Source organism: Littorina saxatilis, linkage group LG1, assembly GCF_037325665.1.
Source record: "Littorina saxatilis isolate snail1 linkage group LG1, US_GU_Lsax_2.0, whole genome shotgun sequence".
NCBI lineage: Eukaryota > Metazoa > Mollusca > Gastropoda > Littorinimorpha > Littorinidae > Littorina > Littorina saxatilis.
Genome location: NC_090245.1, coordinates 79,174,545 through 79,201,936, shown reverse-complemented (window position 1 = coordinate 79,201,936; position 27,392 = coordinate 79,174,545). Strand labels below are relative to the sequence as shown.

At 42.6% G+C, this 27,392-nt stretch overlaps 2 protein-coding genes across 2 annotated transcripts; both read right to left on the bottom strand.

The window, feature by feature from the left end:
• Positions 1 to 316: 316 nt before the first annotated feature.
• Positions 317 to 10,130, bottom strand: LOC138980613 (uncharacterized). Its single transcript, XM_070353538.1, has 6 exons — positions 10,049 to 10,130; positions 9,302 to 9,496; positions 6,258 to 6,617; positions 5,835 to 6,041; positions 4,516 to 4,760; positions 317 to 4,043 (listed from the first exon to the last, which is right to left on the bottom strand). Exons 1-6 carry the CDS (start codon positions 10,073 to 10,075, stop codon positions 1,910 to 1,912), a joined length of 3,168 nt encoding a protein of 1,055 aa, XP_070209639.1. The 5' UTR covers positions 10,076 to 10,130; the 3' UTR covers positions 317 to 1,909.
• A 3,277-nt stretch (positions 10,131 to 13,407) lies between these two features.
• LOC138980622 (uncharacterized) lies at positions 13,408 to 27,133 on the bottom strand. The gene is made up of 6 exons (XM_070353549.1): positions 26,962 to 27,133; positions 26,215 to 26,409; positions 23,164 to 23,523; positions 22,741 to 22,947; positions 21,444 to 21,688; positions 13,408 to 20,972 (listed from the first exon to the last, which is right to left on the bottom strand). The coding sequence occupies exons 1-6, from the start codon at positions 26,986 to 26,988 to the stop codon at positions 18,821 to 18,823; spliced, it is 3,186 nt and encodes a 1,061-aa protein (XP_070209650.1). The 5' UTR covers positions 26,989 to 27,133; the 3' UTR covers positions 13,408 to 18,820.
• Between the last annotated feature and the right edge of the window lie 259 nt (positions 27,134 to 27,392).

The following is a 27,392-nucleotide window of genomic DNA, read 5'->3' as shown; positions in this document are numbered from 1 at the left end:
GTGTAACCGCCCTGGCTGTTCTGGCACTCGACGCAGCGAGACCCCATAGAGTTGACCAGGATGGTGAAGATCCTGTGTAGAAGCGCCTGCCTCTCTGCCTGCAGCATCTGGTAGAGGTGCTGGACATCCCTGAGAGGGGAGTGGTTGCTCCTCACTTTGCGATCCAACTCATCCCAGAGGTTCTCAATCGGGTTGAGATCAGGACTGCATGCTGGCCACTCCATTCTGTTGACTCCAGACTGCTGCAGGAAGTCGTTGACCACCCTTGCCCTGTGGGGGCGAGCGTTGTCATCCCGGTAGACAGCCTGCGGTCCCATCTGCTGCAGTGTAGGCACAGCCAGCGATCGAAGGATCTCATCCCGGTATCGGAGGCCAGTCAGGTTACCCTGTACATGAAACAAGGGTGTTCTGTGGTGAAGGCTGAAGGCCCCCCAGACCATTACAGAACCTCCACCAAAGGCCACCTTTTCTTGGACAGTGGCGTCAATGTAGCGTTCCCCCTGGCGCCCCCAGACCCTCAGTCGGTCGTCGTTGTGGTTCAGGGTGAAGCGTGATTCATCACTGAACAGGACCTGGGACCATTGCTGACGTGTCCACCTCGCGTGACGTCTGCAGAAGGCGCGGCGTGCTGCCCAATGGGCTGGAGTTAAGCGTGGCCGTGCAGCTGGGCGACGAGAACGGAGGTTAAACCCATAAAGGCGATTCCGTATGGTCTGCTGGCTGATGTTGGTGTTAGTAGCCACCCTCAGTTGCCTTCGAATAATGCTGAAAGAGGCTGTTCTTGTTTGCAAGGCTAGTCGTTCAATGAGACGATCTTCACGTGGAGTTGTCTTCTTTGGTTGCCCAGGTCTGCGTCTTTCCTGGACCCTCCCAGTGGCTGTGAAACGTTGAATCAGTCTGACAATGACCGAGATGGACACGTGAAGTCGCCTGGCCACTTCTCGCTTGGGGACACCATCTTGGAACCTTGCAACAGCTCGTCCCTTCTCAAACTCGTTCAATTTTCGTCGTGGAGGCATTGTCAGATAATGCCTAATACTGGTGGTATGGCTTCTCAAAAAGCCAAGCAAGTGACAGCATCTCACACATAAACAGCAGTGCTTGCGCGTGCATAATGGTTTTTCCATGTGGCTTGTGCAATGTGTTCGGGCTGAACGGTCCAAAACAAGGTCCTTTTTCGCAAGTTTCCGCTTTTTCTTTTGCTACCAAGCTCAGTAGTAGAGAATCTCATGCAATGTTCCCACTAACACAACATCGCCCACTTACAGCTGAACAAGAATTCATAACAATTTGGTTTGACTGAGAAAGAAATAACAGTAGCGAACTGATTTTATTGAGCACCTGTTTTCTCTAAGTGATCCTTAACTTTTTGTGAGTAGTGTATATTCTGAGCTACATAAGTTGTCTACTGATTTCTGACAGATTTGACATTTGTAAGTCTGTTGAAACACAGAGCTACAGAAACATGGACACCATCACTCACGTGTGGGAGCATAGAGCTTTCCGGCGCGATGCGTTCCCAGGTCCAAGCTCTACAGTTCTCAGTTCCAAAGCTCCAGATCGCCTGAGCGCTCAAATTCTTTCTCTCAAAAACTCAAAAACTTACTCATTCTACCAGTAATTGTTTTCAAAGGCTTTCTTATCATTTGTCGCCAGGTCACTCTACAATTTTGATGTGATGTGTACGTAGTGTTAGACGAAAAATGGTTGGATACTGAATTTACTGTGAATTTCAAGTATGAATTAAGTGAGTACTCTTAGTAAAGAGAACAAGTGAATAGAAAAACAACCTCAATTACTTGAAAGTTACGAACTAATTCCGCAAAAACGATATCTTTCAAAACTCACTTAGCTTGAGCGTTCAAATCTCGCCTTCATCCTGTGGTATCCAGTAAAGGAGGGATGACTATCAATGAATGAACACTATAAGCTGTGAGAGACACCGCGAAGCCGCCAAAAATACCGAGTCTTGGTCATCCATAGACAGTGAGAACATGGCTTCTTGGATTCGATGCCGTTCGGCCAGCAGTAAAGTATCCATCTTTTCTCTCTCGCTTTCTCTGTCGAAACCCTTCTTCTTTTCGTCAGGCTGGCTACTTTCTTGTTGTATGCAGCTTTCTTTGATGCTCTCATCCTCATTTTCAGTCACTTGGGTCATGTGATCTGCCACTGTTTCGTTTTTGTGAAGCAACGCCTCATTTGTGAAACTTTTTCTTTCTCCGCACTCATCTGTGTGGTTAGATTCTTTCCTCTGTCTTTCTTCCTCAGCACACCTCTTTTCTTCGTCGCATTTCTGTCCATCCATATGACATTCTTTTGGCTCAAAGTCTGGCACTGAAAACAACGACTGGCTAGAGGTACTTCTTGGGCCATTTCTGGCTGAACAGGCGGGGGCATTTAATCCTATCGTCTTCTCTTGGTCTTTAAGAGCTGCCAAAAGCCCGGGTGAGTCTCCTCTAGCCTCCATTGCCCTTCTTATCTTAAGTCCAACTTTGTCTGTTGAGGATGGGGTGTTCGGAAAGTGCTTGCCCTCAAACCATTGAGCATTGGTTTTAACCTTCAAGTTACAAAAGATCTCCTTGATTGTCTGTCTAATGTCCTCCTTTGTGGCTTTAATGATGTTTGGGAATGCGATCCGACTTTGCTGCATAGCTAACAGAGAGTGCACCATATTCACTGCAGCATCTTCCATGGAGGTGTTCATTTCTTTTCTACCAGCTTGGTTATCTCCAGCATTGCTTGAATGGACCTCGTCTTTGCTGTTCGGCGAGGGGGCCGCATCAGTTTCTTTTCCGAACGTGTTTTGAAGGAGCTTGACTGCCATGCTGACAGACGTACTGCCCACCTCTTGGTCAGTGAATGCTTCCCCGCCCGACATGAAGATGACCACTTTTCGCTCAAGGCTAGGCACGGACAGCACGTCAGTGACGGTAATCTCGTCCTTGGTGGGCAGAGCAATGTCAGGTGACGTCATGTCCAGCGCAAACTTCATCGGGACACCCTGCTCCGACAGTCGCAGTAGAAACTTGCAGCGTAATTGGTACAGGATGCATTTGATCATGTCTGGAATATCCGTTTCCCACCGGTGTTCTCCTACTTGCTTCCAGTACGCAGGAGGGATGCTGTACAAAAAGAGCACGTCGCGGAAAGTTAAAGGAGCTGCATCTACAGACGTTGCTTTCTTAGCTCTTCTATGAGCTGTGGGAGGCTGCGCGTCTTGCGCTGATATCTCACAGGGAAACACAAGTCCCAGGTTGTGAAGGATATCCACTAGCCTGTCAGCACATTGCACGCAGTCGGAGGCCCGAACATCTGTGTTGTGGTCTTTGTGGTAAATGAAGATGCAGGGAGGACCGTCACATGGCAGACCTCGAACCGCGCTGCGCGTAGTGTACACCCCTTTGTTTAATGGGTTCAGGTCCAGTTCTTTTAACAGAAGCTGCACAGACGGAGGACAGCGAAGGCAGTCAGTGAGTCGGTACAGGCAAAATCCTTCAGGTACTCCACGGCAGTTCATGTTGCTGCACCAGATGGTAGCATTTGGGAATCGTTCTCTCAGCTCTGTGACAAGTCTAAAGGTATTGCGGGTCAGTTCGTCCAGGAGGAAGCCCAGGTTGTCAGTGGAGTCCAGTTTCAAATCAGCAGCAAAAGTTTCCATTTTAAAGTCATCAAGAGCATGGTCATACCGCTCGACGCTTCCACTCTGGACCTCTTCTGTGTGTCTTTTTATGGCCTCCTCCAGAAGGAAGCCAGTGGGTCGTCCCCTGGCCGAGTTCCTTACGTTGAGAATTATCACTCTCTTCCTCTCACTTGCCCACTGTCTGCCCTTCAGTTGCAGCATTAGTGTCTTCCCTGACCCCATTGGACCGGACAGCACCACGTGAGTGCTTGCCCTGTCGGCCAGGATGGCGGTCTGTGTCGGCGTGAGAACGACCTGAGAGAAGCATTCTCCTACCTGGCTGATGGCCTGGGCAGCTGTGCGAACCTCCACACGCGGCTTGGTCCATGTCCACACTCTCACTATTGAGAGCAAACCGCATGTTCTGGGAATAAAATAAATAGGAAAATAGAGTATTTGGTCAGTCTGTTTGTAAGATTGATAAAAACGGACTGAGAGGAACTAAAGCCTTATTTTATATCTTCCCAGTACAAAAATGAAAAAAAAATACAATTGATGATGAAGAGCTGTCTTCTCTCGAAATAAATCAAAAGTTTCCAACTCATTGAAAAATCACGAAGATATATCAACGAGAAATGATGTATTGGTTTTGGAGCACTGCCCATCTATGAGCAGATGATGATGACGACGTTCACCCAGTGGCAACTGTGATGAAATGACATCCTTGGGACGAGCCAAAAATGTCTCTGCATTGCAAGTGGCCTAATATGACAGGTATGTTATGGTAAAGATAATAGACAAAAGGACAAAACAAGTTGTCCTCAACAGAGGGCCTTGAAATCACAAGTACCACTGCAATGAACACAAATTTTCGATCTCAAGGCGAGGTGACATACCTTCCAACAATGGTTCTTATGTCCTTCAGCAGCAAATTCTTTTTGCTGTTCCCCAAATTCTTCATCCACCAGTCATACAGAGATGCTATCGATGCTTCCGTTGTGGGCATGTGCTTCGATGCTGCAGCAGTACCATAAACATATCGGTGTCCTTGTTTGCATCCTCCGTGCTGTTGCTCCTCCTCACTGAGGTCATTCTTGCAGAGAAACACGATGTCTTCACCGCTATGGTCACCTTCCAATGCCTGTGAAAAACAAAAAGATACACTGTTAGGTAGATAAGAAGATAAGGAAGACGAACTCAGTTTCCTATGATGGATGTTTTTAATAGCTTGCCTTTTTTTTGGGGGGAGGGGGGGGGGTGATAAGCGCTCAAACAAACCTATAATGATAAAATTGAACAACAGTTTGTTTTACGTAGGTTCTGAGAAATGTACAGCTCTCACAGACACTTTAAGTGTGTCATACAGGAAAAAGAGTCTTGACTTTGTTTGAATTTGATGCCATCTTTAGTGTGGGTATCAAAAAATGCAATTAGAGTATATATTCTTTTTTTCTACCTAATGCCTCCCAAAGCGCCGAATATCGACCGCTAGGGATTCCATATACAGATCCCAGAAACGCCCACAATGCACCATGCCTCTGACTTTTAGCTTTTCAGATTATAAATGTAAGATGCAAAATAACACATATCTGTTTCTATATCTTGCTATCCACTCTCCTGCTTGGTTAAAATGTCTTTAGTTTAAAGAAAACAAATTGCTCACTGTGGTTACTTTACTACGATTTTGTTAGAGTTTGACTTTGGCAGAGTTACTTCCCATGTGATGGGAACTGCGTGAAATACGGTGTCATTCTGTACGTGAGTTATAGTGTTAAGACACAATAACACAGTTCTGATAATACCCTGCCCTGTGGACACACACTCCGGCACTTTCAGTGGCATTCCCGAGAGCCAGATTTGCTAAGTGGTCAGCGCGAATTTCTTTCACAAAGGCGGACAAAGTTCACACCCCATGGCCCACCTTTGGCACAGGCGAACGCTCATTTTTGTGTGTGGGTGTTGTTTGTTGTGTTTTTGTGTGCTCTTCAATTCAGATAGACATGAATACCTAACTTTATTTAAAAACAACAAATGACAGGATACAGTCACCACCTCGAGGGAAGGTGAGATTTCTATCATTTTGATGCTCAGAAAATCAGAAGGCGTTTCGACAACCTTTACCTGTATCTAACATGCGCCCAAAAGACTCTCCATTTATTCAAGAAAGTATACATGTAATGATGTTGCATAAACAAATTATTTTCTATTACCCCACCATGAAAATCTCTTGCAGTTGTTGTCGGTCAATGTAGGGAAGGGCGACAACCAGTGTGACACACTGGGGAAGACAACTGAGGTCGGGCATGATCTTGTGAAACAGACGACTGCACTCCTTCACTTGCTGCATGGCCTGCTGCACTCTTCTGCGTTTTTCTTCTTCACTGGTTTGCCACTTGCTGTATGGTGACATAGTGGACTTTACCTGCGTGAAAGCCAGTTGATATTAAGGGCTACCATGTAACCAACACGAACACACTAAATGCGAACACACACAAACATCAGTTTACATAAATAGAAATATGGTATCAGAGATACTGACATGCATTTAAAGTGAAACATCAGATTCTGCGAGCACACTGAAAATTTCCATTCGCTCAATATTTGTGCGATAGCATTTGATCCCTTTACCAGGCCTTACCTCCATTAAAATGACTCCCCATTTCGGACTTAAGATGACAACGTCGATCTCTCCACGTTTCCCTGCTCTCGGGGGCTGCTGTTGTGACGGACAATCCTTTCTTCCTCCTCCTCCTCGTCCTCCCCTTCCTCTACCTCCTCTTCCTACACCTCCTGAAGTGGAACCCTCAGTCGCTGGTTCAGCTGCTTCGCTTTTCTGCCTTTTGCTCGAGGTTTGTGGCTTGGGGATCTTGGCCAGGTAGTTGTCAAAGTCCAGAGAGCTGATGATGAAGAGGGGTGTTCCATGGTGTTCTTGCAAGTGATGGCCCAGGCGTTCAAAGTGTTCCACAACTACCGTGTGGGCGAGATCGCCCTGTAGTGTCTGAGGAAACAGAACAGATGGATCACCTATTGACGTTAGCCAACACTACAATCGTGCATTCGACTACAGAGTGCGGGTGATGAGGGTCGTGGAAGACACACAATTTTGTGACTAAAAGAAAATATTAACGTAAAGGGGATAGGGGCCGTTCACGAACCACGCAATCTGAAAAGGAATTTAGCTTTTCTGCCACTTTTAGAGTTCTGCACAGTCCAAATTACCTCACAGTTCATTTTCTTTACCCGTTTGAGACATAGTCGGATGATATATTTACCAGCAGTTAGTATCGGGATGCCAACTGGATGTTGGTCGTGGGGTTTACGTAACAAGAGCAGATGTCAGCTATATGTTAGATTGCATGAAGTCTCACGAAAATATTCCAAATACAGTAGTTTCAGATATTTAGCCCCCTTCTACCTCGTACAGGACCCACCATGAACGTCTAAGGTTACTCAAAAGTGACTCTTTGTATCCAGGGTTAGTCTGTGCTTGCAGCAGCGCCAGCAGCTTTCACTCATTTATCGGCCTAAAATCGTATTTGTTTTAAATCTCTGTAGCACTGTTTCAATGTATACGTATCATCTTTTTGTGGCCCAAGCAGGGTTTTAATCATAAAGATGTTATCGTTCGTGCTTTAGAAAACATCATGGAAAAGTGAGGCACACTGGTATTTGCAAGAACTTTTTGATTGCATGGTCCCTGTTTGATTCATTGCGTTAGTGGCGAAAGAAAGCGTCGACCGTCTTCATATTCTTCGAAATCTCAAAGCGCATTTAAAATATTTCTGATGCTGTATCATCATTTGAAACAGGAAATTCTGTATCCGTGCATAAGTTTCGGTGACATGGAACTATACAACGAGAAATGTCCCAACATTCTGGATTTTCAATTGTGTGATAAAACTGCATAGCTTAAGAGATTAGTTCTTATTTCTAATTGAGCTTTTTTTGTATGTGTCAATAACGCGTTTTGAATGTGTCAAGTAGAAGAGGAAAGGGGGCCATGGGGCTGGTCGAATTAGTGTGATCAACAGGAAACTTCCTTGTATAATTATATTTCAAGGTCACTGGTTGCAACACGACACAGTTGATACTTTCCTGTTACATTGCAAACATTTGCATGACTGTAATAACAATCATATGTTGACAACAAAGAGTGGTAGCAGTAATGCAAGTAACTCTATTTTGAAAAACCTGCACACCTGCTAAGCCTGATCCAAAATGAAATCGCGGATTGTACTTAAAGAAAATGTGGAAAAGTGACAAAAACAACTTGCTCTGTCCATTCTCCATTTCTTGCAGGCTTCAGCCTATCCCCAATGAAACAAAAGACACTGACTGTCAAGCCTCATGAAATAAACAAAAACACATGTACACGCGTTAAAGAAAACGTTTATCATGCGTTTACAACAACAAATAATCGTAAATGTAGCATTACTGAAAATAGTCACTGTGCAAACCAACAGACGTTTTGTAAGTTTCTACAAGTAAAACGACGTGGGCTTGATATTAAACTTCGGTAAACAGAAACAAGCATAATTCTCAATATTGCTATTTCATATGTTACGTGGATTTCCATTGGTCAATTGGGCAAAACTGAGCTCATTGTAAAAGTGATATCGACGACATTTCCGTCGATATCAGTTTTGATATCGACGACCTCTTTATTGCTTCCCCACTTCAAAAACAAAAACACCTGAATTTAAAAACAAACAAATATATATGAAAATGTAATGATCCCAGAATTTAGTTGAGCAAGTGACTAAAGACTCTTTGAAAGAAAAGACATTTTTAAATACTGAAAAGTACAAGAAAAGAGTGAACAAAAAGAAATAATAATCAGAGGGAGGGATATGGAACAGCCAAAACTGAGACAAATACTTTTGTAATTTCTTTACAGTAAATACAAAATGTCCAGAGAATTAGCAATATATCTAACATTGACTGACTGTGTGATGATATCTTCTGCTATTGGTCTGTTTCGACAGTGATATCAAAATCTCGACCTCCTGTCTCGATTTTGATATCACTGTCTCAACAGACCATAGCAGAAGATATCATCACACAGTCCGTCAATATTGGGTAATGTCACCTGTCTCATTGATGTGTGACTGGTACACTTCAAAAAATATTATCACACAATACACTCATTTTAATGAGAGGCCCAACTCTAGCCTGCTTTGTAGACAAAATTAACAAATTCCAGAATGTGTGTTTGTAATGTTAAAAACTTGGAAATGAGGTTGTTGTTGTTTTTTTGCTTACTCGTTTATTTTGTCATTGTTTAGTTTGTTTGCTTGCTTGTTTGCTTTTTCGTTCGTTTGTTCACTTGTTTGTCCGATTGTTCCATTTGTTTATTATTTATTAGATTTTTCAACTGTATGTAAGGAAAGGTGTAGCCCTAAACCTCTATCCTTGTAAAATAAAGTTCCATCATCATCACCATTATCGTCTTCGTCATCATCATCATCATCATCATCATCATCATCATGAACACCTCTCTCTCTTTCTTTCTCTGATTCTCTCTCTCACACTCTCTCTCCCTGCCCCCGTCTCTCTCTCTCTCTCTCTCTCTCTCTCTCTCTCTCTCTCTCTCTCTCTCTCCCTGCCCCCGTCTCTCTCTCTCTCTCTCTCTCTCTCTCTCTCTCTCTCTCTCTCTCTCTCTCTCTCTCTCTCCAACCTTACAGGCTTTTCAAGGAGAGCCCCCTCGCCATGTGCTATCACACCCTTTGTGTTCAGCAGCTGCTGGTTTAAATGCAGGGCAGGTACGCGGTAGCAACGCTGGTGTAGGTCAGGGTAGTACCTGTCCACGAAATCTTCTGTCCACTCGGCGAATGTTCGGGTCACTCCGGAGATGGTCAGCTTGAAGTCATTGAATTCCTATGGACAGAAAAATATCAACCAGAGCCGTGTTGGAAAATAATGTATAATCAGATGTTTTTTTGTGAGAGTGAGCATGTTAGCAGAATCTGTAGCAGTATTAGCATTCGTGGCTGTACCATCAGAATCAACAGGAGCAACAGAAGAAGTAGCAATAGTAGTCATATTTGTGGAGTAGAAGGGGTTTGGAGGGGTGGGTTGGCAGACGTAGCAGTTGAAGCAGAAGCCACCGACATAGTAGTGAATGGTAAGTTGTAGCCAAAAGCAACAGTAGTTAGGCCTATACACAAGACCACCTCAAGAATGAAGACCTCACAAGCGCAAAGACGCATGATTTTAAGAAATTATTGGAAAAGCAGCCGACAGTAGAGTTGGCATCTGTGAGTACATTTACAAGCTGTCTAGATTAAAATAACTCCAAACAAAGACAGTGCTTGTTTGTTCGTCCAAATTTCCTTCTTTCCCTAAAGCAACCTCAGCGAGTACATTTCATTGTATTTCTCCATCAGTGAGTCAAGTAATCTAATATGAAAATATAACTGTCATACTTACCCCAGCCTCTGCTTGTGGATTGGCCATTTTACCGCAGTTGCGACATGCCCAGACATTACCAACCCCGCAGCAGAGCTGACTTGTTTTTAGTTGAATGACAAATGGGAAACTAGGACCATTCCACTTCCTTGTTTGTGCGTGTGTGGAAATCCCATTCAGCCGTGAATGGCTGCGTAGCGCAAGCCGAACAAAATCGTTGAAAAGAGAGAGGAATTAATTAAGTGGCAGTGAGAATGTTGACAAGTAAGCAATGTCAGCTATTGCTATTCATATCCTGTCCGCTGTAGCAGGTTTCAGGAAGTCGATGTGATTAACAGCGTTTGGAAAACAGGGACATAAGTCGAGCTACACACTTTTGAGTTACGTTCTAAAACAGTGGGCAGATAAAAAAGAAATTACAAATATTTATATGTTGACCTTCTTGTACTCTACGGGATGAAACCTTTGTAGTAACAAAAATTGTTTAACTGAACAGGTTTATTTGCTTGCAATTGTGTACTGCTTACAACTCTATATTCCTACGCACAGTTTCTGTAAATCCTACTCGTTCTGAGTTAAATTCCCAGGAACCCTGGTGCTGGCCGATGTGCATTCGAAGCCTTAAACTGTCTAAAGCAAGGAAGAATGAATCTGTTTTGTGCATCTTTTCCTCTACTGGCTCTAGTTCACGATATAATAACGCTCATTGTATCAAAAGAAAAGAATATGCACTTTTTTCTTGTGCACTGTCGCCTAACTTCAAACCAGATTGCATTTAGCTCAATCAGACCTAAACATTCATTGCTCTCACATTGCTTCTTTTTTAATGTATTTAAAGCTTTCGGCTGGTAATCATCGGCATGCATTTGACAATTTCGTAAACTGTTCTTTAATTCACGCTATCAAAAGGCAGTTCATGGCCATAGCTTGATTTTCCCATATTTCTTTGACTGCAAAGAAAACTCTTCTTGCTGATCTGAGAGGAGAACTAATGTTTGGAATATGATGTGACAGTGTGTCAAGATTATGTAGTTTTGGTATTTGTTTAGTTTATTTAATGTCTCCAAGATAAATGTATGTTTCTGATTTGTTTGTAACATATGACGTCGTTTAGTATTTATCGATGATGTCACGTGTAAGGTTATACCTTTTGTCTTAATTTGTTTCCTTTGTATGGTGGTATGTTCTTCATATTGACTCTTTATCCAATTTACCATGTACGTAGATTGCATTTGTTTAATTTGTGCATGCTGTGAGAATAGACGAATTACAGTGGAAGATATTACACAATATATACCCAACCAATATTCTCCTCTTAAAAATGGGACTCGCAAATAATGATAAATGTCCATACTGTATTGAACAAGTTGATTATATTGAACATTTCTTTTTCTATTGCAGTAAAATTCACCATTTGTGGAAGCATGTTGAAACATTGTTCTACAATCGATATAACATAGCAATTATTTTACAAGCAACAGATGTGCTGATTTATGTGCGAGATAAGAATGGTTTGACACATGAAATGTTTAAGTATCTTACCCATTTAATCTTGATTGGAAAAATGTGTATAAGTAAATTTAGATATGGGACACCCCTTGAAATATTATTTATTTTTCAAAGGGACTTAACTCTCAGGGGTCTGGTATAAGTTGAGTGTTAAAAAAGATTTGGTGTATTGGAAACTGAGCTGAACATTAGGAATAAATTTATGTTATGATTATTTTTGTTTATTTATTTATCTGAACATATTAGTTTACTGATAAGGTTTATTGATTTAAAAATTGTACACATTTGAAAAGAAAAGACATATGAAGAAGGTTTGCTCCAAGCCACACAAAAAAAAAAAAAAAAAAAAAGAGAAAAAAAAAAAAAAAAGACGAATTCCGGAATGAAACCTAGCCTGTAGCGATTATATGGGTTGGGGAAGGGTTGCTTTTCCTTGGAAAAATGTAGGCAAATAAACCCACGTGACACTATAGGCCAAACAAACGTGACCTGAGCACTGATCGATGCACGCGATCGTATCGGCACCGAATAGTCAGCTCCGATGTGCATACTTTCGAGCAAAAAGAACGTAGTATTGAGTGGACAGTGCAGAAAACACAGATCAGAGCTCATTTTCATTGAGGGATGTTGACAGAGTGAGGGCGAGAGAGATAGAGTGTGTATGTGCGAGTGTGTGTGTGTGTGTGTGAGTGTGTGTGTGTGCCGTGAGAGACTGATTAGGATTTTTAGATGTGTTTTAGTGCAACTCTACATTTTTAGTAAATGTGATACGGTTTAGTGATGTTAGTTTTAAGTGCAACCCTTAATTCTTAGTAAATGTGACGTATTTTATATCTGTGATCACCTGACACTGGTCACCGCATGGCAATTTTCCTTGTTTTTAAAAGGACAGTACAATTTTGAGTCTTGAATCTTGACCAGTCGATCACTTGACTCCAACGTCATGTGATGTAGGTTTATTTGCTTCAGTTATTCCAAGGAAAAGCAACTCTTCCACAACCCATGATAATCCGACAGAGTTGTTTTTGTACATCGTCTATTTGAGAATGACTAATATGCTGAATACGGAAGTGACATTTAAGTTGCAACAGTGTCAGATCGCAATTTGAACTCAAAACGAGTTCAAGTTCAAGTTGTGTCAGATCGTTTCTGTTCCACTAATTCTTCATTTGTTGTGTCTGCAGTGAGTTGCATCGGAACAAACATCTGAAGTCTTCTTCTTCTTCTTCTTCTTGTCGTTCGCCAATGTTAAACTTGGAGTCCAGCTCTGGTAATGAAGCTGGTGGTCTTATGAAGAGCCTCCACAGGTCCATGCAGCTTCTCATGAAGGGGCACCGGCCTGGTCCAGATCTCTCTCCTCAGGGGCTGGAGATTTCTGCAGTCCTGCAGGATGTGGGCTGCATCCTGCTCTGCGTCTCCACAGGGACACATGGGGGAGGGCACGGCTCGCAGTTTTTTGTGCAGGTGTTGTTGCATTAACATCTGAAGTGATTGCAGGCATGACCTGACAGTCATTCGGTCGGCTACCCCTATATGAAATGGTACTGGACCCAGCTTTAATGCTATGACGGAGGAGGGGGGTGGGGGAGGGTTCCTTAATACCGGTAAAATATATGAATGCATCAGCGGCAAAACAATTTTGCATGACAGTTCCTGTCAGAATTTTTTGTTCATAGACAGTAACATTTTTCTGGTCACTTTCATGCTGAACATCATAAGACCTTTATATTTACTAATGGAAACACGGGACAGCATTTAAAATGCAAAAGAACACACACACACACACACACACACACACACACACACACACACACACATACACACACACACACACACACACACACACACACACACACACACAAACACACATGTTGTATCATCCGAGGCAGCATTTATTCAATCTTCATTCAGCCAACAACAGTTTCCTAAGCACAAATGAAGCACACTTATTAAAGTAGTTAAGAATGGAAAAGGATGTAACATTCCTGACAAAACACCTTTTACATCGTCAATATGACATATTTACTGCCTAAATTCAACCATGTCAAATTACAAAACATTGCACTTAATGAATGCAAAAATTAACCAAATCAACTCCACTTCAGACCGAATTTGTAAAAATCAATCCAAAATGTACGGTCAATGTACTGTTACTTATAACATTCGTTGTTGTAAAACAAGTATAAAATAATCTTAAATAAATAAATAAAAAGAACAATAAAAAAGCAAGAATACCCAGATTCCATATTTCATCACACTGATAGATGGAACAGAAAAGAGACATTGATACCACTAATGTTAGTACTGAACAAATATCTATATCTGCGCATGGGTTACCGGTGTTTCCGCCGGAGTGTCAGTTTCAAAGTCAATAGCAACATCCCAAACAAACTAAATGAACTAAAAACAGGGGGGGGGGGGGGGATTTGTTTTTTAACCTCAGTTTCATGCTGCTACATGTACCGTTAGTTATATTTTTGCCTTCTCGCTCACTTGTTTTTTCAAGCGGAGAGCATCCTTCTTCATTGGGTTTTTTTTCTTTTCTCAATCAAATGTTTACATTTTGAAATTAACAAACTTTATCAATGTCGCGAATATAGTAACAGCCCTGCCGAAACAGCATTACTGCTGTATGTAGTTAATTTCACGTTGTTGGTTTTTTAACCTCAGTTTCATGTAGGTTGCTGCTACATGTACCGTTATTTAGTTGTTTGCCTTCTCGCTCACTTTTTTTTCAAGCCAAGAGCATCCTTCGTCATTGTTTTTTTTTCCTTACAGGTCTATAGTAACAGCCCTGCTGAAACAGCATTACTGCCGTATGTAGTTAACATCGCGTAAAACTTGGGTTTCATGTGCGTGTGTGTGAGCTCCTTTGTACAGGTCTGCGCTATGTCCAGAGGTCAGTCTGCCTGTTTTACCTGTTGGGGTACATCGCTGGATGTATGATACACAGACTCGACTAGACTAGACCCTTGGACCGAGGACCTTGGTGAGCGAACTGTTTTATTATTGAATGTATAGGTAATTCTTTAGTGTATATATGCCATCATTTACAAACCGCTTTACATTTTTGTAACTGTTTATCATTGTTCGGTTACTTAGAAGATATTCTAGATTGTGTTGATATTATCATACCTGTGTCACCGGTAGTATACTTACGTATGTCCGTGTAAGACTGGGAATTACTTATCGATTTGAGTTATTCATATTGTATTTGTGAGGTCATAGCCTTTTTAGTCTACTAGTTTTGTTTTAGGGTCTGGAGGTGATGACGTAGGCAGCCGGAGGGTTCTGCTGCCATTACGAGGGACACCGGTGCTTGCACTTGGGCAAACCGCCCTGTAAGTGGACTTGTTTAGTCAAGTCTTGGTGTCATCGTATTCGACATAGTTTCTTCGGCAGTTGTCGCCGTTGGTGATATGCCGCATGAGGCATATTTGTAACCTGACTTCATATCTAGTATTATTGTGTAGTTGTCATCGACACTTGAAAGAGGATTCGTGTGAAGTTCAACGACTTTCCGCTCATCATCGTCGAGACTACATTGTGTGTGTGTTAAGTGTTCGTGGATACCGTGTCAGTTGTCTATAGTCTTCCTCTGGAAACTACTTATGTTTATTGATTGTGCATTTATCACTTAGGCCTAAAAAAAAATAGGTGTGGTTACGGTAACCCGACCTACCCTATTTTTAGGGGCCGATCCTATAACTTTTTATTACATTTGTCAAAAAAACAAAAAAAAACGAGTGCAAAAAACGCAATGAAAGCGAAAGCGCCCGTGTCGCACACTTATTTCCCTGTCAAGTACCGTACTTTCCGGGTCATAAGGCGCGACTTTCTTCCTCGAGTTCGACCCCTGCGTCTTGTATATTAACGAAGCGCCTAATCCGTGTATGAAATACGAAAAAAATCAAAGAGACCGCTTGAGTACCAGTCAAACAACTTGTGATAATGCATGTTTCAGCTACGAGGTACTGCCCTGCCTTTGATCTGGCCGCACACACAGATTTCCACTCTGTTAAACTCGGTCACTGACCGGTCACTGACCCCGATGCAGGAAGTGTTTCCTCTCTCAGATATGACAGGGGAACCACCTCTCATGGCAAAAACTGGGTCATTGACCCCTGGGAAGAAGGTCGTGTCTTTTAACAAGGCCACCCAGCTATCACAATGCCTTTGGTCACTGACCGGTCACTGACCCCGATGCAGGAAGTGTTTCCTCTCTCAGATATGACAGGGGAACCCACTGCTGTGCAGAGCTCACTCTTTAGCTGGGCTGGCCTGGCAGCGTGAGATTGTCTGGCAGTAGGCCCGCTATAAATAAAACACTTGCTCCACTGCTGTCTGCTAGTGCTGGCTGCTACAGCCAGAAAGTAGGGTAGTGTGTATTTTGACTAAGCACACACAACTGACACGATCAAATAGACTCGGGCAACCCATGGCATAATAGGGAATACATTCAGCTTTAAAATGATACCAAGCATGAAAAGGTCGAGAGTAGATGCAAAGAGTGTGTGGTGTATCAAAGAGACAGAATACAAACAGAGCATTCCTGTCCGAGCACAATCTCTTCCAATCTCCACTACATTCACACCCCAATTACTCAAGCTGTCCACTTCCCACAAGCAATGTTAGTAATGCAGTGTGAAGTACAGCATGCCAGCATGCAGAATCACTCACCACCAGTCTTGTTACCAGGTCCTATTCGCCCACAGGAAGGGGTTAATTACTCCACTGTGGGGGGGCCGCGCGCCAGGCAAGATAGCAGCTAACGGTACTCCTGTTGCTTGTGTAAACACTTAGAGAGAGAGAGGGTTCTCACATTCACTGTTTGTGTCTATAAAACTCTGGTTATTCTATTAGTCAGTCACTGAGCCAGTTGCTGACAGTGAATTCTTTAAAACTGTATCACAGAAGCAGGCTGAGATCTTTTTTAGTACATAGTATTCAGACTTGTTTCACAAAAAAGACACTTCTCAAAGAAGGAAATAAAACACCTTTCTGTTGTCTCTGAAGGAACATACACACTTCTACAAAATCACAACCATGAAGAGACACCGTAATTTAGGCCAGTTTATACAGGTTAATTTGCATTACTTTGGACTTGACACTGCTGTTCTAAGAAGGGGAGAGACAATGGTTAGCTGTTCCTTCATGAGCACTCTGATCTTGTCTTCATCATTGGTTATTCCCAGAACTCGGCCCTTGAGAGTGTGCTTCTTTTGTATGAAGTTTCCATCACGAAGTGTGCTGAACTTAAACAACTAAAAGATCCACACCCATCTTTCAAGTCCCTTTGCCAGTCAGAAAATGAACACACACATGCACAAATCACAGTTTGTCCTTATAGAAACTATTTTTCTTCCAAAGTTAAGTCCTACACATCATTGCTCATGACAGTTCAAAATACAGACCTACAATCAGGTACCACAAAACACAGTAGGAATAGTATGTTAAAACCCATGTAACAGCATCAAAACTGTCAACTGTGAATAAAACTCAGAACCCTGCTCTCTTTCAACAATAAAAACTCCATTTAGAATACTGGTAACTAAAACCATTTTTGCTCTGGTGCATACTCTAAAGTTTCAATTCACTAACACAGTTAATCCTGGGAAACCAAAAAGGTCCAAGCACTTGCAATAGATCACTGAAAATTGTAAACATCCAGGGTTTTTAATAGGGGCCAAAGAAGGGCCAGCCTGCTGGTGCCAACAGCTGCCACTGACTGACCCTTCCCTGTGGGAGTGGAATGTCTGGCAGCAGGGGGTATCTGGTAGCAGCTGGCCAGCAGCTAAAGGGGAGGATTTTGCCTGTGCTGCACAGCAGTGAACCACCTCTCATGGCAAAAACTGGGTCATTTTGGTGCGCCCTATTGGCCCCCTGCGTCCAATGGGTGACTGGATTACAATTTTTTTTTTAAAAAGAAGGGGGTGCGTCTTAGATAACAAAGCGCCTTGTCACCCGGAAAGTACGGTAGGTTTAATTTGTACACATTAGAAAAAAAAGTTAAAAAAAAAAAAAGTGATTGTCTACCTACCTACCCTATTTTTTTTGGCTATGTTACCGTAACCACATCTATTTTTTTTTTGGCCTTATTGTATATGTCAACATTGTGTTTAATTGTGTGTATGTACGTGATATAGATGTGACTTGGTGCATAATACACTGATTATTATTTATTTCTGTGTTTGGGTTGCGGTTCCTGTTTGTGAGGGAATGAACATGCATGGGAGTCAGATGTGCGTTTGAAGTGTTGCATTCTGCAGGAATCGAATTCATGACAATCAATAAACTAATATCATGTTAACCAAAGATTTGAAAAACTAATTCCTGCCTAAAATTAATGTCAAAAATCAATATTGATATTCCTTACAGCGTATTCTCTTGCCCATGAAGAAAATAAACAAAAATAAACAAATGACAAAGAGTAAAACAAATAACGGCCAGATGGTGATTTGAACTCGGCTCAATCGCGTATCAGGCAAACGCGATAACCGTTCGGCCACGGTATCAGCTTACACTTCTCGACACTGTAATGCATTGAAGAAGACGCTAGCAAGCTTTCGCCACAAAGCCGGTATGATCGAGCATCGGTTGAAATCTTACGCGAGCAATATCTCGTATTTGTTCGCAATGCATTGGTGCTTAAATGACACCATAGTGTGACCATGAGGGACATAAACCTACAAACAATATTTGAACAACATTTATTTAGAATTGACGGTTTGAATAACGTATGAAAAGGGTGACATGGACAGCGTTGGTGAAGTTACCTGACAGGTAGCGACTTTAGAGGAGGGGGATGGGTCCTCTAACTTTACAGCTCGGTGACACGCCGGTAAGGCATTATCGGAGTTTCATAAATAACACTTAGCGGACTTATCGAGCAGAAGTGGTTTTACAGACCGGTATATATATGAGTTGCAGATTTTTCAAAAATAGGGCCCCTGGTCTTCTTGTCGGACCGATCATTGGGACGTCCCTATTTGAGATTCTGTCGAGTGACCCGTGGAAAACAACTCAATCCAAAAAGTTCAGCCGATTAGGCAAAACAATAGTCGTTTGATTCAAATCACACGGGCATGAATATTGTATTGAACTTCCTATAACATTTAGATATTTTTTTCTCTTTCAAAAATCCCATTAATTTAGTTAGTGATTACAGTTAAGAGACCTGTAGTTATGAGCTCGTACAATTAAAACAATATCTCAGAGTTGCTTTGCTAAGGCCTTAAAATCTGTCCATCACAATGCGGCCTTAAAGTCTTTGAGACTTGACAGTTAAGGAATAAACACTACAAGCTGCGAGAGACACCGCGAAGCCGCCAAAAATACCGAGTCTTGGTCATCCATAGACAGTGAGGACATGGCTTCTTGGATTCGATGCTGTTCGGCCAGCAGTAGAGTATCCATCTTTTCTCTCTCGCTTTCTCTGTCGAAACCCTTCTTCTTTTCGTCGGGCTGGCTACTTTCTTGTTGTATGCAGCTTTCTTTGATGCTCTCATCCTCATTTTTAATCTCTTGGCTCATGTGATCTGCCACTGTTTCGTTTTTGTGAAGCAACGCCTCATTTGTGAAACTTTTCCTTTCTCCGCACTCATCTGTGTGGTTAGATTCTTTCCTCTGTCCATCTTCCTCAGCACACCTCTTTTCTTCGTCGCTTTTCTGTCCATCCATATGACATTCTTTTGGCTCAAAGTCTGGCACAGAAAACAACGACTGGCTAGAGGTACTTCTTGGGCCATTTCTGGCTGAACAGGCGGGGGCATTTAATCCAATCGTCATCTCTTGGTGTTTAAGAGCTGCCAAAAGCCCAGGTGAGTCTCCTCTAGCCTCCATTGACCTTCTCGCCTTAATTCCAACTTTGTCTGTTGAGGATGGGGTGTCGGGAAACTGCTTGCCCTCAAACCATTGAGCAGCGGTTTTAACCTTCAAGTTGCAAAAGATCTTCTTGATTGTCTGTCTAATGTCCTCCTTTGTGGCTTTGAGGATGTTTGGGAATGCGATCCGACTTTGCTGCATAGCTAACAGAGAGTGCAGCATATTCACTGCAGCATCTTCCATGGAGGTGTCCATTTCTTCGTTTCTACCAGCTTGGTTATCTCCAGCATTGCTTGAATGGACCTCGTCTTTGCTGTTCGGCGAGGGGGCCGCATCAGTGTCTTTTCCGAACGTGTTTTGAAGGAGCTTGGCTGCCATGCTGACAGACGTACTGTCCACCTCTTGGTCAGTAAATGCTTCCCCGCCCGACATGAAGATGACCACTTTTCGCTCAAGGCTAGGCACGGACACCACGTCAGTGACGGTAATCTCGTCCTTGGTGGGCAGAGCAATGTCACGTGACGTCATGTCCAGCGCAAACTTCATCGGGACACCCTGCTCCGACAGTCGCCGTAGAAACTTGCAGCGTAATTGGTACAGGATGCATTTGATCACGTCTGGAATATCCGTTTCCCACCGGTGTTCTCCTACTTGCTTCCAGTACGCAGGAGGGATGCTGTACAAAAAGAGCACGTCGCAGAAAGTTAAAGGAGCTGCATCTACAGACGTTGCTTTCTTAGCTCTTCTATGAGCTGTGGGAGGCTGCGCGTCTTGCGCTGATATCTCACAGGGAAACACAAGTCCCAGGTTGTGAAGGATATCCACTAGCCTGTCAGCACATTGCACGCAGTCGGAGGCCCGAACATCTGTGTTGTGGTCTTTGTGGTAAATGAAGATGCAGGGAGGACCGTCACATGGCAGACCTCGAACCGCGCTGCGCGTAGTGTACACCCCTTTGTTTAACGGGTTCAGGTCCAGTTCTTTTAACAGAAGCTGCACAGACGGAGGACAGCGAAGGCAGTCAGTGAGACGGTACAGGCAAAATCCTTCAGGTACTCCACGGCAGTTCATGTTGCTGCACCAGATGGTAGCATTTGGGAATCGTTCTCTCAGCTCTGTGACAAGTCTAAAGGTATTGCGGGTCAGTTCGTCCAGGAGGAAGCCCAGGTTGTCAGTGGAGCCCCGTTTCAAATCAGCAGCCAAAGTTTCCAAGAAGTCATTAAAGTCATCAAAGTCATCAAGAGCAAGGTTTTTCAGCTCGACGGTTCCACTCTGGACCTCTTCTGTGTGTCTTTTTATGGCCTCCTCCAGAAGGAAGCCAGTGGGTCGTCCCCTGGCCGAGTTCCTTACGTTGAGAATTATTACTCTCTTCCTCTCACTTGCCCACTGTCTGCCCTTCAGTTGCAGCATTAGTGTCTTCCCTGACCCCATTGGACCGGACAGCACCACGTGAGTGCTTGCCCTGTCGGCCAGGATGGCGGTCTGTGTCGGGGTGAGAACGACCTGAGAGAAGCATTCTCCTACCTGGCTGATGGCCTGGGCAGCTGTGCGAACCTCCACACGCGGCTTGGTCCATGTCCACACTCTCACTATTGACAGCAAACCGCATGTTCTGGGAATAAAATAAATAGGAAAATAGAGTATTTGGTCAGTCTGTTTGTAAGATTGATAAAAACGGACTGAGAGGAACTAAAACCTTATTTTATATCTTCCCAGTACAAAAGTGAAAACAAGTACAATTGATGATGAAGAGCTGTCTTCTCTTGAAATAAATCAAAAGTTTCCAACTCATTGAAAAATCACGAAGATATATCAACGAGAAATGATGTATTGGTTTTGGAACACTGCCCATCTATGAGCAGATGATGATGACGACGTTCACCCAGTGGCAACTGTGATGAAATGACATCCTTGGGACGAGCCAAATATGTCTCTGCATTGCAAGTGGCCTAATATGACAGGTATGTTATGGTAAAGATAATAGACAAAAGGACAAAACAAGTTGTCCTCAACAGAGGGCCTTGAAATCACAAGTACCACTGCAATGAACACAAATTTTCGATCTCAAGGCGAGGTGTCATACCTTCCAACAATGGTTCTTATGTCCTTCAGCAGCAAATTCTTTTTGCTGTTCCCCAAATTCTTCATCCACCAGTCATACAGAGATGCTATCGATGCTTCCGTTGTGGGCATGTGCTTCGATGCTGCAGCAGTATCATAAACATATCGGTGTCCTTGTTTGCATCCTCCGTGCTGTTGCTCCTCCTCACTGAGGTCATTTTTGCAGAGAAACACGATGTCTTCACCGCTATGATCACCTTCCAATGCCTGTGAAAAACAAAAAGATACACTGTTAGGTAGATAAGAAGATAAGGAAGACGAACTCAGTTTCCTATAATGGATGTTTTTAATAGCTTGCCTTTTTTTTTTTTTTTTTGGGGGGGGGGGGGTGATAAGCGCTCAAACAAACCTATAATGATAAAATTGAATAACAGTTTGTTTCACGTAGGTTCTGAGAAATGTTCAGCTCTCACAGACACTTTAAGTGTGTCATACAGGAAAAAGAGTCTTGACTTTGTTTGAATTTGATGCCATCTTTAGTGTGGGTATCAAAAAAAGCAATTAGAGTATATATTCTTTTTTTCTACCTAATGCCTCCCAAAGCGCCGAATATACAGATCTCAGAAACGCCCACTATGCACCATGCCTCTGACTTTTAGCTTTTCAGATTATGTAAGATGCAAAATAACACATATCTGTTTCTATATCGTGCTATCCACTCTCCTGCTTGGTTAAAGTGTCTTTAGTTTTAAGAAAACAAATTGCTCACTGTGGTTACTTTTCTACGATTTTGTTAGAGTTTGACATTGGCAGAGTTACTTCCCATGTGATGGGAACTGCGTGAAATACGGTGTCATTCTGTACGTGAGTTATAGTGTTAAGACACAATAACACAGTTCTCAAAATACCCTGCCCTGTGGACACACACTCCGGCACTTTCAGTGGCATTCCCGAGAATCAGATTTGCTAAGTGGTCAGCGCGAATTTCTTTCACAAAGGCGGACAAAGTTCACACCCCATGGCCAACCTTTGGCACAGGCGAACGCTCATTTTTGTGTGTGGGTGTTGTTTGTTTGTTGTGTTTTTGTGTGCTCTTCAATTCAGATAGACATGAATACCTAACTTTATTTAAAAACAACAAATGACAGGATACAGTCACCACCTCGAGGGAAGGTGAGATTTCTATCATTTTGATGCTCAGAAAATCAGAAGGCGTTTCGACAACCTTTACCTGTATCTAACATGCACCCAAAAGACTCTCCATTTATTCAAGAAAGTATAATGATGTTGCATAAACAAATTATTTTCTATTCCCCCACCATGAAAATCTCTTGCAGTTGTTGTCGGTCAATGTAGGGAAGGGCGACAACCAGTGTGACACACTGGGGAAGACAACTGAGGTCGGGCATGATCTTGTGAAACAGACGACTGCATTCCTTCACTTGCTGCATGGCCTGCTGCACTCTTCTGCGTTTTTCTTCTTCACTGGTTTGCCACTTGCTGTATGGTGACATAGTGGACTTTACCTGCGTGAAAGCCAGTTGATATTAAGGGCTACCATGTAACCAACACGAACACACTAAACGCGAACACACACAAACATCAGTTTACATAAATAGAAATATGGTATCAGAGATACTGACATGCATTTAAAGTGAAACATCAGATTCTGCGAGCACACTGAAAATTTCCATTCGCTCAATATTTGTGCGATAGCATTTGATCCCTTTACCAGGCCTTACCTCCATCAAAATGACTCCCCATTTCGGACTTAAGATGACAACGTCGATCTCTCCACGTTTCCCTGCTCTCGGGGGCTGCTGTTGTGACGGACAATCCTTTCTTCCTCCTCCTCCTCGTCCTCCCCTTCCTCTACCTCCTCTTCCTACACCTCCTGAAGTGGAACCCTCAGTCGCTGGTTCAGCTGCTTCGCTTTTCTGCCTTTTGCTCGAGGTTTGTGGCTTGGGGATCTTGGCCAGGTAGTTGTCAAAGTCCAGAGAGCTGATGATGAAGAGGGGTGTTCCATGGTGTTCTTGCAAGTGATGGCCCAGGCGTTCAAAGTGTTCCACAACTACCGTGTGGGCGAGATCGCCCTGTAGTGTCTGAGGAAACAGAACAGATGGATCACCTATTGACGTTAGCCAACACTACAATCGTGCATTCGACTACAGAGTGCGGGTGATGAGGGTCGTGGAAGACACACAATTTTGTGACCAAAAGAAAATATTAACGTAAAGGGGATAGGGGCCGTTCACGAACCACGCAATCTGAAAAGGAATTTAGCTTTTCTGCCACTTTTAGAGTTCTGCACAGTCCAAATTACCTCACAGTTCATTTTCTTTACCCGTTTGAGACATAGTCGGATAATATATTTACCAGCAGTTAGTATCGGGATGCCAACTGGATGTTGGTCGTGGGGTTTACGTAACAAGAGCAGATGTCGGCTATATGTTAGATTGCATGAAGTCTCACGAAAATATTCCAAATACAGTAGTTTCAGATATTTAGCCCCCTTCTACCTCGTACAGGACCCACCATGAACGTCTAAGGTTACTCAAAAGTGACTCTTTGTATCCAGGGTTAGTCTGTGCTTGCAGCAGCGCCAGCAGCTTTCACTCATTTATCGGCCTAAAATCGTATTTGTTTTAAATCTCTGTAGCACTGTTTCAATGTATACGTATCATCTTTTTGTGGCCCAAGCAGGGTTTTAATCATAAAGATGTTATCGTTCGTGCTTTAGAAAACATCATGGAAAAGTGAGGCACACTGGTATTTGCAAGAACTTTTTGATTGCATGGTCCCTGTTTGATTCATTGCGTTAGTGGCGAAAGAAAGCGTCGACCGTCTTCATATTCTTCGAAATCTCAAAGCGCATTTAAAATATTTCTGATGCTGTATCATCATTTGAAACAGGAAATTCTGTATCCGTGCATAAGTTTCGGTGACATGGAACTATACAACGAGAAATGTCCCAACATTCTGGATTTTCAATTGTGTGATAAAACTGCATAGCTTAAGAGATTAGTTCTTATTTCTAATTGAGCTTTTTTGTATACATGTGTCAATAACGCGTTTTGAATGTGTCAAGTAGAAGAGGAAAGGGGGCCATGGGGCTGGTCGAATTAGTGTGATCAACAGGAAACTTCCTTGTATAATTATATTTCAAGGTCACTGGTTGCAACACGACACAGTTGATACTTTCCTGTTACATTGCAAACATTTGCATGACTGTAATAACAATCATATGTTGACAACAAAGAGTGGTAGCAGTAATGCAAGTAACTCTATTTTGAAAAACCTGCACACCTGCTAAGCCTGATCCAAAATGAAATCGCGGATTGTACTTAAAGAAAATGTGGAAAAGTGACAAAAACAACTTGCTCTGTCCATTCTCCATTTCTTGCAGGCTTCAGCCTATCCCCAATGAAACAAAAGACACTGACTGTCAAGCCTCATGAAATAAACAAAAACACATGTACACGCGTTAAAGAAAACGTTTATCATGCGTTTACAACAAAAAATAATCGTACATGTAGCATTACTGAAAATAGTCACTGTGCAAACCAACAGACGTTTTGTAAGTTTCTACAAGTAAAACGACGTGGGCTTGATATTAAACTTCGGTAAACAGAAACAAGCATAATTCTCAATATTGCTATTTCATATGTTACGTGGATTTCCATTGGCCGGTCAATTGGGCAAAACTGAGCTCATTGTAAAAGTGATATCGACGACATTTCCGTCGATATCAGTTTTGATATCGACGACCTCTTTATTGCTTCCCCACTTCAAAAACAAAAACACCTGAATTTAAAAACAAACAAATATATATGAAAATGTAATGATCCCAGAATTTAGTTGAGCAAGTGACTAAAGACTCTTTGAAAGAAAAGACATTTTTAAATACTGAAAAGTACAAGAAAAGAGTGAACAAAAAGAAATAATAATCAGAGGGAGGGATATGGAACAGCCAAAACTGAGACAAATACTTTTGTAATTTCTTTACAGTAAATACAAAATGTCCAGAGAATTAGCAATATATCTAACATTGACTGACTGTGTGATGATATCTTCTGCTATTGGTCTGTTTCGACAGTGATATCAAAATCTCGACCTCCTGTCTCGATTTTGATATCACTGTCTCAACAGACCATAGCAGAAGATATCATCACACAGTCCGTCAATATTGGGTAATGTCACCTGTCTCATTGATGTGTGACTGGTACACTTCAAAAAATATTATCACACAATACACTCATTTTAATGAGAGGCCCAACTCTAGCCTGCTTTGTAGACAAAATTAACAAATTCCAGAATGTGTGTTTGTAATGTTAAAAACTTGGAAATGAGGTTGTTGTTGTTTTTTTGCTTACTCGTTTATTTTGTCATTGTTTAGTTTGTTTGCTTGCTTGTTTACTTTTTCGTTCGTTTGTTCACTTGTTTGTCCGATTGTTCCACTTGTTTATTATTTATTAGATTTTTCAACTGTATGTAAGGAAAGGTGTAGCCCTAAACCTCTATCCTTGTAAAATAAAGTTCCATCATCATCACCATTATCGTCTTCGTCATCATCATCATCATCATCATCATCATGAACACCTCTCTCTCTTTCTTTCTCTGATTCTCTCTCTCACACTCTCTCTCCCTGCCCCCGTCTCTCTCTCTCTCTCTCTCTCTCTCTCTCTCTCTCTCTCTCTCTCTCTCTCCCTGCCCCCGTCTCTCTCTCTCTCTCTCTCCATCTCTCTCTCTCTCTCTCTCTCTCTCTCTCTCTCTCTCTCTCTCTCCAACCTTACAGGCTTTTCAAGGAGAGCCCCCTCGCCATGTGCTATCACACCCTTTGTGTTCAGCAGCTGCTGGTTTAAATGCAGGGCAGGTACGCGGTAGCAACGCTGGTGTAGGTCAGGGTAGTACCTGTCCACGAAATCTTCTGTCCACTCGGCGAATGTTCGGGTCACTCCGGAGATGGTCAGCTTGAAGTCATTGAATTCCTATGGACAGAAAAATATCAACCAGAGCCGTGCTGGAAAATAATGTATAATCAGATGTTTTTTTGTGAGAGTGAGCATGTTAGCAGAATCTGTAGCAGTATTAGCATTCGTGGCTGTACCATCAGAATCAACAGGAGCAACAGAAGAAGTAGCAAGAGTAGTCATATTTGTGGAGTAGAAGGGGTTTGGAGGGGTGGGTTGGCAGACGTAGCAGTTGAAGCAGAAGCTACTGACATAGTAGTGAATGGTAAGTTGTAGCCAAAAGCAACAGTAGTTAGGCCTATACACAAGACCACCTCAAGAATGAAGGCCTCACAAGCGCAAAGACGCATGATTTTAAGAAATTATTGGAAAAGCAGCCGACAGTAGAGTTGGCATCTGTGAGTACATTTACAAGCTGTCTAGATTAAAATAACTCCAAACAAAGACAGTGCTTGTTTGTTCGTCCAAATTTTCTTCTTTCCCTAAAGCAACCTCAGCGAGTACATTTCATTGTATTTCTCCATCAGTGAGTCAAGTAATCTAATATGAAAATATAACTGTCATACTTACCCCAGCCTCTGCTTGTGGACTGGCCATTTTACCGCAGGTGCGACATGCCCAGACATTACCAACCCCGCAGCAGAGCTGACTTGTTTTTAGTTGAATGACAAACGGGAAACTAGGACCATTCCACTTCCTTGTTTGTGCGTGTGTGGAAATCCCATTCAGCCGTTAATGGCTGCGTAGCGCAAGCCGAACAAAATCGTTGAAAAGAGAGAGGAATTAATTAAGTGGCAGTGAGAATGTTGACAAGTAAGCAATGTCAGCTATTGCTATTCATATCCTGTCCGCTGTAGCAGGTTTCAGGAAGTCGATGTGATTAACAGCGTTTGGAAAACAGGGACATAAGTCGAGCTACACACTTTTGAGTTACGTTCTAAAACAGTGGGCAGATAAAAAAGAAATTACAAATATTTATATGTTGACCTTCTTGTACTCTA